The sequence below is a fragment of the Sorex fumeus genome, unplaced genomic scaffold (genome assembly GCF_029834395.1).
Source record: "Sorex fumeus unplaced genomic scaffold, SorFum_2.1 ptg000035l, whole genome shotgun sequence".
Taxonomy (NCBI): Eukaryota; Metazoa; Chordata; class Mammalia; order Eulipotyphla; family Soricidae; genus Sorex; species Sorex fumeus.
In genome coordinates this window covers 25190323-25203560 of record NW_026606092.1, presented here as the reverse complement: position 1 = coordinate 25203560, position 13238 = coordinate 25190323, and the positions used below count along the sequence as shown (strand labels likewise).

The 13238-nt window shown below is 47.5% G+C and overlaps 1 protein-coding gene across 1 annotated transcript in view; it reads right to left on the bottom strand.

Moving 5' to 3' along the window:
• Nucleotides 1–13238, bottom strand: part of LRP1B (LDL receptor related protein 1B) — a 1985988-nt gene that overhangs the window by 655806 nt on the left and 1316944 nt on the right. The window contains exon 28 of the mRNA XM_056117551.1: nucleotides 2796–2927. Within this exon, the coding sequence (XP_055973526.1) occupies nucleotides 2796–2927 (132 nt within the window). The remainder of the gene's footprint in view (nucleotides 1–2795; nucleotides 2928–13238) is intronic.

Genomic DNA, 13238 nt, shown 5'->3' with positions numbered 1-13238 from the left:
CCCACTAACTGAGAGCTCTTTGGCACTATTGCGGCAACATGGGAAGATGCCGTCATTGACAACATTAATGAAGAATATGATCGACTGTTACAGCACCTCCATGATTGTGCGAGGAATGCTGAGGAAGAAAAACCACAAAAAAAATGCCTATCTTCCAAAACTCTCGAGCTTATTCACCAATGCAGCTTTGCGCAGCCTCAGGCAACCGCAAGTGGAAATCTGAGCTCACAAAGCAGTGAGAAGTGATAAAGGAAGACCTGGCAGATGCGTCAGAAGCCAGGAAAAGCATTTGCAACGCCCACCTGTCCTTTGCCAACTACAAGAGCAAGATGACGGCCCTCCGATATCCTGATGGATCTATCACATCTTCCAGAAGGGCAATGGAGAAGACTCCTTTGCCCTTCAATGACTCCTACTCAGATCTCTTCAATAGCCATGTCCACCTGCCCACGTGCCAAATTTCGCAGGATGGGTATGTCATTCCCATTGATCTCCCTTCTGAAATCCAACACGCCATTTTGTCAGTAAAGTAGTGAACAGCACCTGGCCCAGACAAGGTCGCACCTGAACACCTGAAGAATGTGCCGTCAGTACTCATCAATACACTGGCTCGGCTCTTCACATGCTACCTGTCTGAATGCAAGGTTCCATCCCAGTGGAAAACCAGCAGGACTGTTATACTGTACAAGAAGGGAGACATCCACGACATTAGCACCTATTGCCCAATCTTCCTGTTCTCTGTCATCCACAAGCTGTTCACTGGAGTCATCTTGAATAGGATTGGCAGAACACTAGATGAAGGACAACCATGCGAGCAAGCTGAGTTCTGAAAAGAATCCAGCAAGATCGACAATATCCACACAGTAACCAAGCTCATTGAGGTTTCTCGGGAATTCAAGATCCAACTCTGTCTAATGTTCATCAATTTAAAGAAGGCCTTTGATTCTGTTGAGACTGAAGTGGTCATCGAAGCCCTAGCCAAACAGGGCGTTCAAATACATCAGGATTCTCCATGAGCTGTATTATGGTTTCACTACCAGGATCTCACCATTCTACAAGGAAGTGATCATCCATGACAAGAGAGAGTTTGGCAGGGTGATACCATTTCATCAAAAGCCTTCACTGACATCCTCAAGAACATCATGTGATGACTAGAATGGGAATGAATGGTAGTGAAGATAGAATATAACTACACCACCTCCGCTTTACTGATGACATCATTCTAATAATACCAAACGTTATCCAAGCGGCCCAAATGCTGGCCGACTTCAACCATGAGTATAAAAGGTCGGACTACAGTTGAATCTCACGAAGAAAATGTTTATGAAAAACAATTTTGTTCCTGACGTTCCATTTACTCTCAATGGAACGAACATCTCTGAGTACAACAATTATGTGTACCTAGATTGAGAAGTCAACATGAGGAATGACCTGGCACCTGAGTTGTGCAGGAGGAAGAGGCTTGGAACACCTTCAAGTGCACCAAAGAAATAACTAAGAGGACAAAGAACCTCTGGCTCCAGGCACACCTCTTTGATTCCACTGTTCTCTCTGCGTTAATATATGCTTATGATGGTGTTCCCAAAGAGGAATAGAAAGGGATATGCTTGGAGTATTATGCTTCACTCAAGTGAGAGAATGAATCCATATATAGCTCCAATTTCCACCTACAATCGAGAATCAAGGACGCTCTCTCGTTTGCCAAGGTGCCAAAAATCTGATGGGCTGGACACGTAATGTGATTTGGAGATGACTGCTGGACTAGAGCTGTTACTAACTGAATTCTATGGTACAGCAAAAGATTGTGTGACCACCCACCTACAAGATGGTGAGATTTCTTTGTCAAGACCCTGAACGGATGGTTTGAGGCTCTCTGTATTCCTGGAGTGAGCAGACACCATTGGGCTACACTAGCACGTGACAGGGATGGATGGAGACGTTTCTGGTGCCCACTCAAGCAAATCAATGAGTAACGGGATGTCAAGTGATCAAGTGATCAAGTGATCAAGAGGCTCTGTGTCACATTTTTCATCCATTGGTACTTACATAATTTTTTGTGAAATAATTTGTAAATTAAGTTGAAATACGTTTCCTTAGGAAAAATATTATGTTTCCATTGTGCTCCTTGGAGGTATTGTTATCATTTGAGATATGCAATTATTATTCAAAATTAAAGTGACTTTTTGAAATCAATTTTTGTGGTTAGCTTTGATAAATATTTGCTTTTATCTCTTTAAAAGTAATAACTGCAAATATACAGTGGAATTACTTAAAATTAAAAATGAATTTTAAAACAAATGAATGGAAAAACTCCCCAATGTGATTTTCATTCACAAATTTTACCATTCAAAGTCAAATGTGATTTTATTCTTTTACTTCATTTATTCTCCTTCAGGTTTATATACCTACAAATTGATGCTGAACTGGCTTTATAAACATTAGAGGAGATTATCTTTTTATTATTCAGGCTACTACATCAACATTTTTTGATAATGCACTTTCACTTAATAATCTCCCTGTTTTTTGGAGATAAATTTTGCTAACATGCCTACTAAGAAAGTCACAAGAAAACTGAATAAGGCAATAAACAGCAAAATTCAGCAGATAACATATTTAAAGAATTTGCCAGTCTTTCTAAGAGCAGATGTGTCATCAACAGTCTGGAAATAGTAACACCTCACATCTTTTTAAGTATGTCATATTCCTCTTCTGCTTTACTTTGAGAACAATCTGAATGCTAAGACACTTGCAGAGAATTCAGTTTGGATTTTAGATAAGAACTGTAAGACATTTACCATAGCAGGTCTTCTTGTCAGAGGAAAGCTTCATCAAGTGAGGGCAAGCACAAGCTGCACTCCTGTTGTGATTGATCAGACACATGTGAGAGCAGGGTCCTTTGCCACCATTAGCTGCGCAGGGATTGGGAGCTGTAATTACACAGCAAAATATTAACAGTGAAAAAGAAAAAAATTCATTAGAGAACCTCTAAGGTTGACAAGAATTATTCTCTCAGTGATTCACAGTGAAGTTCCCTACATGGCACTCATTATTAGGGTGATTAATAGGACAATAATATGCAATCATACATAGCAATTACATTAATAAAAACATTTTCCTTCTCAAAGATAATGAAGATAACACCCTCAATTTTATTTCACATGAATAACATGTGTCCTATTTTCTTAGAAGCAAGCTTTCTTTTTAAGGATTCATTCCCAAATTCTAAAAACAGTATGGGATAATTACTAAAATTTGTGTAAAATACATTCAGTTTATTACAAATACAGGTATTGAAAGTTTCCATGACAACAACTTTTTTCTGATTTTACAATCTAGACTCTGTTTTGCCTTATTGAATCATTCTTAAAGGTTTTCTCTAGGACACTGGCATGATATAGACATTTTTTCTTCAGGTCATTTCATTTTTTTTTCATATCAACAGTGAAAGGAATGGGGCAAGAGAAATAGAGAGGGCCAAGGTTCTTCTCTTGCACCTGGCCATCTCAGGTTAGATCACTGGAATCGTACATGGTACCCCAAATCCTGCCAGTAGTGATCCCTGAGTGCAAAGTAAGGAGTAAGTCTGAAGCACAGCTGAGTGTATCCCCGGAAGCAGAAAAAAAAAGTCTAGGGAAAAAAATTTTGTTTTACTCCTTATTAATGTATTTACATTATCATTTTCTCTGATCATGACAATATTTGTTCCACATACACCATACATGTATCGTGTGTGTGTGTGCGTTTCTTTCACATGCATGTTTTACTTTTTTTATTTTTATTTTTTTTTAAATGTTATTGAATCACCATGAGATAGTTACAAGCTTTCATGTTTGGGTTACAATCACAAAATGATCAAATACCCATCCCTCCACCAGTGCACATTTCCCACCACCAATCACCCCGGTATACCACTCCTTTCCCATCATCCCCCTGCCTCCTTGGCAGACAATATTCCACATACTCTCTCTCTACTTTGAGCATTACAGTTTGCAATACAGACACTGAGAGGTGATCATGTTTAATCCTTTATCCACACTCTGCACACATCTCCCATCCCGACCGATTCCTCAAGTCATCATTTTCTTAGTGATCCCTTCTCTATTCCATCTGTCTTCTCCCCTCTGCTCATGAGGCAGGCTTCCAGCTATGGAGCGATCTTTCTGTCCCATGTATCTACTATCATTAGGTGTCAGCTTCATGTTATGATGTCATTCTGTGTCTGTACCTCTCTTTCTGACTCATTTCACTCAGGATGATACTCTCCATGTCTATACATTTATAAATTCACATGCATGTTTTAAATCACTTCACTTAATCACTTAATCCCCGTTATTCATCGATTTATTCGAGCGGGTGCCAGTAACGTCTCCATTCATCCCGGTTGCGTGCTAGCGTAGCCCAATGGTATCTGTTCGTTTTTGGAACATGTAGAGCCTCAAACCGATCATTTAGGGTCTTGACGAAGAAGTCTGACCATCTTATAGGTGGGCGTCCACGTGATCTTTTGATGTCTCGTGGAATCCAATCAGTAATGGCTCTAGTCCAGCGGTTGTCTGTAAACCTCATTACATGTCCAGCCCATCTGATTTTTGATGTCTTGGCAAATGAGACAGCGTCTCTGATTCTTGAGCGTTGACGAAGATCAGAACTCCGGATTCTATCTCTCATTTGAGTGAATCGTGATATTCCAAGCATAGTTCTTTCGATTCCTCTTTGAGAGACCCGAATAGTGTTCTCATCCTGTTTTCGTAGGGTCCAGGTCTCTGAGGCATATGTTAATGCAGGAAGAATAGTGGAATCAAAGAGATGTGCTCGTAGTTGGAGGTTCTTTGTCCTTTTAGTTATTTCTTCAATGCTCTTGAAGGCATTCCAAGCCGCTCTCTTTCTCCTGCGTAACTCAGGTGCCAGGTCATTCATCATGTTGATTTCTCGACCTAAGTATATATAACTGTTGCATTCGGAGATGGTGGTTCCATTGAGAGCGAATGGAGCGTCAGGAACAAGGCTGTTTCTCATAAACATTGTCTTCGTAAGATTCAGCTGTAGTCCAACCTTTCCACACTCACGGTCAAAGTCCTCAAGCATTTGTGCCGCTTGGCTGATGTTTGGTGTTATTAGAACGATGTCATCAGCAAAGCGGAGGTGGTGTAGTTGCCGACCATCTATCTTCATTCCCATGTTTTCCCATTCTAGTCGTCGCATGATGTTCTCGAGGGTGGCACTGAAGAGTTTTGGTGAAATGGTATCACCCTGCCGAACCCCTCTCTTGATATGGATGATTACTTCTTTGTAGAATGGTGAGATCTTGGTAGTGAATCCGCAATAGAGCTCACGAAGGATACTGATGTATTGAGTTTGTACGCCCTGATTGGCTAGGGCTTCCATGACCGCTTCCGTCTCAACAGAATCAAAGGCCTTCTTTAAATCAATGAACGTTAGACAGAGCGGCATCTTGAACTCCCGAGATACCTCAATGAGCTTGGTTATTGTGTGGATATGGTCGATGGTACTGAATCCTTTTCGGAATCCAGCTTGTTCACATGGTTGTCCTTCATCTAGTGTTCTGCTAATCCTATTCAGGATGACTCGAGTGAATAGTTTGTAGATGACAGACAATAGGCAGATTGGGCGATAGTTGCCAATGTCGTGGATGTCTCCTTTCTTGTATAGTAGTACAGTCTTGCTGGTTTTCCATTGGGATGGAACCTTGCATTCAGACAGGTAGCGTGTGAAGAGTCGAGCTAATGTATTGATGAGTACTGATGGTAAGTTCTTCAGGTGTTCAGGTCTGATCTTGTCTGGGCCAGGTGCTTTTTGTTTCTTTACCGACGAGATGGCATGTTGGATTTCGGAAGGGAGAACATTGGGAACGACATATCCATCATGTGGTATGTGGTATGTGGGCAAGTGGATGTGGCTATTAAAGAGATCTGAGTAGAAGTCATGAATAATCTTCTCCATTGCCCTTCTGGAAGATGTGATAGATCCATCATGATGTCGGAGGGCAGTCATCTTGGTTTTGTAGTTGGTGAAGGACAGGCGGGCATTACGAATGTTTTTCCCAGCTTCTGCTGCATCTACCAGTACTGCTGCTCTCCTGTTTTTGAGGTCATCCTTGATGGCTTTTCTGCACTGTTTTGCCAGTTCGGAAGTTTGCTTGTGGTTGCCTGAGGCACGTGCCACGCCACGTTGGCGAATAAGTTCAAGAGTGTTCGAAGAAAGACGGTTTTTTGTGGTTATCTCTCTCTTGGCATTCCTTGCACAATCATGGAGGTGCTGAATCATTCGATCGTATTCCTCATCAATGTTGTCAATGACGGCATCTTCCCATGTTGCCACAACAGAGCCAAAGAGCTCCCAGTTGGTGGTTGTTCTGGGAGTCCTCTTCTTAAACCTTGCGTTCTTTTCTCCTCGTTCTGTGAGGTAGAATTTTGCACGAAGAAGACGGTGGTCTGATCCCGTTTGGAATTTTGGGACAACAGCAACATCGGTTAGGCAAAACCGCCGATTGAATATGATGTGGTCTATTTCATTGTGGAACCGTCCATCGGGAGACTCCCATGTCCAACGTTTAGATTCAGCCTTTTGGAATTGTGAGTTACCATGGAAGGTTTTGGTTGACATGATGAACTCAGACAGTCTGTCACCTTGTTCGTTCCATTCCAGGCCATGGGTTCCGATGTGGAGTTCATCGACTGATCTTCTTGGTCCTATCTTGGCATTAAAATCACCGACAATGATCTTGTAGAAGGTGTGATCTTCTTTATAGAATTTCTCCAGCTCCATGTAGAATTTCTCAGTTTCTTTTTCACCATAACTGGATGTTGGTGCGTAGACAACAAAGATAGAAACTGCCGGTAGTGAGCCACATTTATTCAAGTGTAATCGTCCGATTCGGGTTGTTAGGCATTCAAATGAATCAATGCTTGTGACTAAGTTTGTGTTGACAAGGATACCGACACCACCGACGCCTCTTTTATCACATGTTCCAAGGAACAGTTCTTCTCCAGTGTCGAAAACAGCATGATGGGATTGATGTCTTCTCGTTTCGGTCAGACCAATGATGTCGTACTTGATCTTTCGTGCTTGTACCATAAGGTCTTCAATGGATGCAGCAGATGCCAGCGTACGAGCATTAAAAGTACAGACAATCATTTTTGTTTTTCTGCGTTTTGGCAGCCCATGTCTGCCTTGGTGTTTTATCAGCTTCTCCTTCCATATCCTTCTCGACTCTGCATAATCAGGGCTAGGGGAATGAGATCCATTTATTACTGGATTTGGCATATCAATTTGGTCTATTTGGCATAGATCACGGATAGCTTGCCAGGCTCTGCCGTGTGGGTTGGATATTTAAGGATATTTAAGGTATCCTGAAAATTATTAAATAAATAGTCGCGCGGCCGCGAATGCGGCCGCGCACTCCCGGGAACTTGTTGTGATAATCTTTGGATCCTGGTCTTTGTTGGGGTTACACGGCAGTTGGAGGGTGTAACTGTTTAGCTACTGACAGGTCCAGTCCCAAACCGTGCAGGCTTAGAGATCTCAGTCCCGGGTCCCACACACCTGGGTTCCTCTGCCAGTTCGGTTATGTCTGAGGCTTATCCAAGTGTGTGGAGAGTGGCTCCAGTAAGGCCTTGGTTGGGGCCTGGAAGTCTTCAGCTGTTGGGCCCTGGCGAGGATAGTCAGACACAGGGTAGGAGACTCTGCCTTGTGCTCTCCCGGGAGCTTGTTGTGATAATCTTTGGATCCTGGTCTTTGTTGGGGTTACACGGCAGTTGGAGGGTGTAACTGTTTAGCTACTGACAGGTCCAGTCCCAAACCGTGCAGGCTTAGAGATCTCAGTCCCGGGTCCCACACACCTGGGTTCCTCTGCCAGTTCGGTTATGTCTGAGGCTTATCCAAGTGTGTGGAGAGTGGCTCCAGTAAGGCCTTGGTTGGGGCCTGGAAGTCTTCAGCTGTTGGGCCCTGGCGAGGATAGTCAGACACAGGGTAGGAGACTCTGCCTTGTGCTCTCCCGGGAGCTTGTTGTGATAATCTTTGGATCCTGGTCTTTGTTGGGGTTACACGGCAGTTGGAGGGTGTAACTGTTTAGCTACTGACAGGTCCAGTCCCAAACCGTGCAGGCTTAGAGATCTCAGTCCCGGGTCCCACACACCTGGGTTCCTCTGCCAGTTCGGTTATGTCTGAGGCTTATCCAAGTGTGTGGAGAGTGGCTCCAGTAAGGCCTTGGTTGGGGCCTGGAAGTCTTCAGCTGTTGGGCCCTGGCGAGGATAGTCAGACACAGGGTAGGAGACTCTGCCTTGTGCTCTCCCGGGAGCTTGTTGTGATAATCTTTGGATCCTGGTCTTTGTTGGGGTTACACGGCAGTTGGAGGGTGTAACTGTTTAGCTACTGACAGGTCCAGTCCCAAACCGTGCAGGCTTAGAGATCTCAGTCCCGGGTCCCACACACCTGGGTTCCTCTGCCAGTTCGGTTATGTCTGAGGCTTATCCAAGTGTGTGGAGAGTGGCTCCAGTAAGGCCTTGGTTGGGGCCTGGAAGTCTTCAGCTGTTGGGCCCTGGCGAGGATAGTCAGACACAGGGTAGGAGACTCTGCCTTGTGCTCTCCCGGGAGCTTGTTGTGATAATCTTTGGATCCTGGTCTTTGTTGGGGTTACACGGCAGTTGGAGGGTGTAACTGTTTAGCTACTGACAGGTCCAGTCCCAAACCGTGCAGGCTTAGAGATCTCAGTCCCGGGTCCCACACACCTGGGTTCCTCTGCCAGTTCGGTTATGTCTGAGGCTTATCCAAGTGTGTGGAGAGTGGCTCCAGTAAGGCCTTGGTTGGGGCCTGGAAGTCTTCAGCTGTTGGGCCCTGGCGAGGATAGTCAGACACAGGGTAGGAGACTCTGCCTTGTGCTCTCCCGGGAGCTTGTTGTGATAATCTTTGGATCCTGGTCTTTGTTGGGGTTACACGGCAGTTGGAGGGTGTAACTGTTTAGCTACTGACAGGTCCAGTCCCAAACCGTGCAGGCTTAGAGATCTCAGTCCCGGGTCCCACACACCTGGGTTCCTCTGCCAGTTCGGTTATGTCTGAGGCTTATCCAAGTGTGTGGAGAGTGGCTCCAGTAAGGCCTTGGTTGGGGCCTGGAAGTCTTCAGCTGTTGGGCCCTGGCGAGGATAGTCAGACACAGGGTAGGAGACTCTGCCTTGTGCTCTCCCGGGAGCTTGTTGTGATAATCTTTGGATCCTGGTCTTTGTTGGGGTTACACGGCAGTTGGAGGGTGTAACTGTTTAGCTACTGACAGGTCCAGTCCCAAACCGTGCAGGCTTAGAGATCTCAGTCCCGGGTCCCACACACCTGGGTTCCTCTGCCAGTTCGGTTATGTCTGAGGCTTATCCAAGTGTGTGGAGAGTGGCTCCAGTAAGGCCTTGGTTGGGGCCTGGAAGTCTTCAGCTGTTGGGCCCTGGCGAGGATAGTCAGACACAGGGTAGGAGACTCTGCCTTGTGCTCTCCCGGGAGCTTGTTGTGATAATCTTTGGATCCTGGTCTTTGTTGGGGTTACACGGCAGTTGGAGGGTGTAACTGTTTAGCTACTGACAGGTCCAGTCCCAAACCGTGCAGGCTTAGAGATCTCAGTCCCGGGTCCCACACACCTGGGTTCCTCTGCCAGTTCGGTTATGTCTGAGGCTTATCCAAGTGTGTGGAGAGTGGCTCCAGTAAGGCCTTGGTTGGGGCCTGGAAGTCTTCAGCTGTTGGGCCCTGGCGAAGATAGTCAGACACAGGGTAGGAGACTCTGCTTGTGCTCTCCCGGGAGCTTGTTGTGATAATCTTTGGATCCTGGTCTTTGTTGGGGTTACACGGCAGTTGGAGGGTGTAACTGTTTAGCTACTGACAGGTCCAGTCCCAAACCGTGCAGGCTTAGAGATCTCAGTCCCGGGTCCCACACACCTGGGTTCCTCTGCCAGTTCGGTTATGTCTGAGGCTTATCCAAGTGTGTGGAGAGTGGCTCCAGTAAGGCCTTGGTTGGGGCCTGGAAGTCTTCAGCTGTTGGGCCCTGGCGAGGATAGTCAGACACAGGGTAGGAGACTCTGCCTTGTGCTCTCCCGGGAGCTTGTTGTGATAATCTTTGGATCCTGGTCTTTGTTGGGGTTACACGGCAGTTGGAGGGTGTAACTGTTTAGCTACTGACAGGTCCAGTCCCAAACCGTGCAGGCTTAGAGATCTCAGTCCCGGGTCCCACACACCTGGGTTCCTCTGCCAGTTCGGTTATGTCTGAGGCTTATCCAAGTGTGTGGAGAGTGGCTCCAGTAAGGCCTTGGTTGGGGCCTGGAAGTCTTCAGCTGTTGGGCCCTGGCGAGGATAGTCAGACACAGGGTAGGAGACTCTGCCTTGTGCTCTCCCGGGAGCTTGTTGTGATAATCTTTGGATCCTGGTCTTTGTTGGGGTTACACGGCAGTTGGAGGGTGTAACTGTTTAGCTACTGACAGGTCCAGTCCCAAACCGTGCAGGCTTAGAGATCTCAGTCCCGGGTCCCACACACCTGGGTTCCTCTGCCAGTTCGGTTATGTCTGAGGCTTATCCAAGTGTGTGGAGAGTGGCTCCAGTAAGGCCTTGGTTGGGGCCTGGAAGTCTTCAGCTGTTGGGCCCTGGCGAGGATAGTCAGACACAGGGTAGGAGACTCTGCCTTGTGCTCTCCCGGGAGCTTGTTGTGATAATCTTTGGATCCTGGTCTTTGTTGGGGTTACACGGCAGTTGGAGGGTGTAACTGTTTAGCTACTGACAGGTCCAGTCCCAAACCGTGCAGGCTTAGAGATCTCAGTCCCGGGTCCCACACACCTGGGTTCCTCTGCCAGTTCGGTTATGTCTGAGGCTTATCCAAGTGTGTGGAGAGTGGCTCCAGTAAGGCCTTGGTTGGGGCCTGGAAGTCTTCAGCTGTTGGGCCCTGGCGAGGATAGTCAGACACAGGGTAGGAGACTCTGCCTTGTGCTCTCCCGGGAGCTTGTTGTGATAATCTTTGGATCCTGGTCTTTGTTGGGGTTACACGGCAGTTGGAGGGTGTAACTGTTTAGCTACTGACAGGTCCAGTCCCAAACCGTGCAGGCTTAGAGATCTCAGTCCCGGGTCCCACACACCTAGGTTCCTCTGCCAGTTCGGTTATGTCTGAGGCTTATCCAAGTGTGTGGAGAGTGGCTCCAGTAAGGCCTTGGTTGGGGCCTGGAAGTCTTCAGCTGTTGGGCCCTGGCGAGGATAGTCAGACACAGGGTAGGAGACTCTGCCTTGTGCTCTCCCGGGAGCTTGTTGTGATAATCTTTGGATCCTGGTCTTTGTTGGGGTTACACGGCAGTTGGAGGGTGTAACTGTTTAGCTACTGACAGGTCCAGTCCCAAACCGTGCAGGCTTAGAGATCTCAGTCCCGGGTCCCACACACCTGGGTTCCTCTGCCAGTTCGGTTATGTCTGAGGCTTATCCAAGTGTGTGGAGAGTGGCTCCAGTAAGGCCTTGGTTGGGGCCTGGAAGTCTTCAGCTGTTGGGCCCTGGCGAGGATAGTCAGACACAGGGTAGGAGACTCTGCCTTGTGCTCTCCCGGGAGCTTGTTGTGATAATCTTTGGATCCTGGTCTTTGTTGGGGTTACACGGCAGTTGGAGGGTGTAACTGTTTAGCTACTGACAGGTCCAGTCCCAAACCGTGCAGGCTTAGAGATCTCAGTCCCGGGTCCCACACACCTGGGTTCCTCTGCCAGTTCGGTTATGTCTGAGGCTTATCCAAGTGTGTGGAGAGTGGCTCCAGTAAGGCCTTGGTTGGGGCCTGGAAGTCTTCAGCTGTTGGGCCCTGGCGAGGATAGTCAGACACAGGGTAGGAGACTCTGCCTTGTGCTCTCCCGGGAGCTTGTTGTGATAATCTTTGGATCCTGGTCTTTGTTGGGGTTACACGGCAGTTGGAGGGTGTAACTGTTTAGCTACTGACAGGTCCAGTCCCAAACCGTGCAGGCTTAGAGATCTCAGTCCCGGGTCCCACACACCTGGGTTCCTCTGCCAGTTCGGTTATGTCTGAGGCTTATCCAAGTGTGTGGAGAGTGGCTCCAGTAAGGCCTTGGTTGGGGCCTGGAAGTCTTCAGCTGTTGGGCCCTGGCGAGGATAGTCAGACACAGGGTAGGAGACTCTGCCTTGTGCTCTCCCGGGAGCTTGTTGTGATAATCTTTGGATCCTGGTCTTTGTTGGGGTTACACGGCAGTTGGAGGGTGTAACTGTTTAGCTACTGACAGGTCCAGTCCCAAACCGTGCAGGCTTAGAGATCTCAGTCCCGGGTCCCACACACCTGGGTTCCTCTGCCAGTTCGGTTATGTCTGAGGCTTATCCAAGTGTGTGGAGAGTGGCTCCAGTAAGGCCTTGGTTGGGGCCTGGAAGTCTTCAGCTGTTGGGCCCTGGCGAGGATAGTCAGACACAGGGTAGGAGACTCTGCCTTGTGCTCTCCCGGGAGCTTGTTGTGATAATCTTTGGATCCTGGTCTTTGTTGGGGTTACACGGCAGTTGGAGGGTGTAACTGTTTAGCTACTGACAGGTCCAGTCCCAAACCGTGCAGGCTTAGAGATCTCAGTCCCGGGTCCCACACACCTGGGTTCCTCTGCCAGTTCGGTTATGTCTGAGGCTTATCCAAGTGTGTGGAGAGTGGCTCCAGTAAGGCCTTGGTTGGGGCCTGGAAGTCTTCAGCTGTTGGGCCCTGGCGAGGATAGTCAGACACAGGGTAGGAGACTCTGCCTTGTGCTCTCCCGGGAGCTTGTTGTGATAATCTTTGGATCCTGGTCTTTGTTGGGGTTACACGGCAGTTGGAGGGTGTAACTGTTTAGCTACTGACAGGTCCAGTCCCAAACCGTGCAGGCTTAGAGATCTCAGTCCCGGGTCCCACACACCTGGGTTCCTCTGCCAGTTCGGTTATGTCTGAGGCTTATCCAAGTGTGTGGAGAGTGGCTCCAGTAAGGCCTTGGTTGGGGCCTGGAAGTCTTCAGCTGTTGGGCCCTGGCGAGGATAGTCAGACACAGGGTAGGAGACTCTGCCTTGTGCTCTCCCGGGAGCTTGTTGTGATAATCTTTGGATCCTGGTCTTTGTTGGGGTTACACGGCAGTTGGAGGGTGTAACTGTTTAGCTACTGACAGGTCCAGTCCCAAACCGTGCAGGCTTAGAGATCTCAGTCCCGGGTCCCACACACCTGGGTTCCTCTGCCAGTTCGGTTATGTCTGAGGCTTATCCAAGTGTGTGGA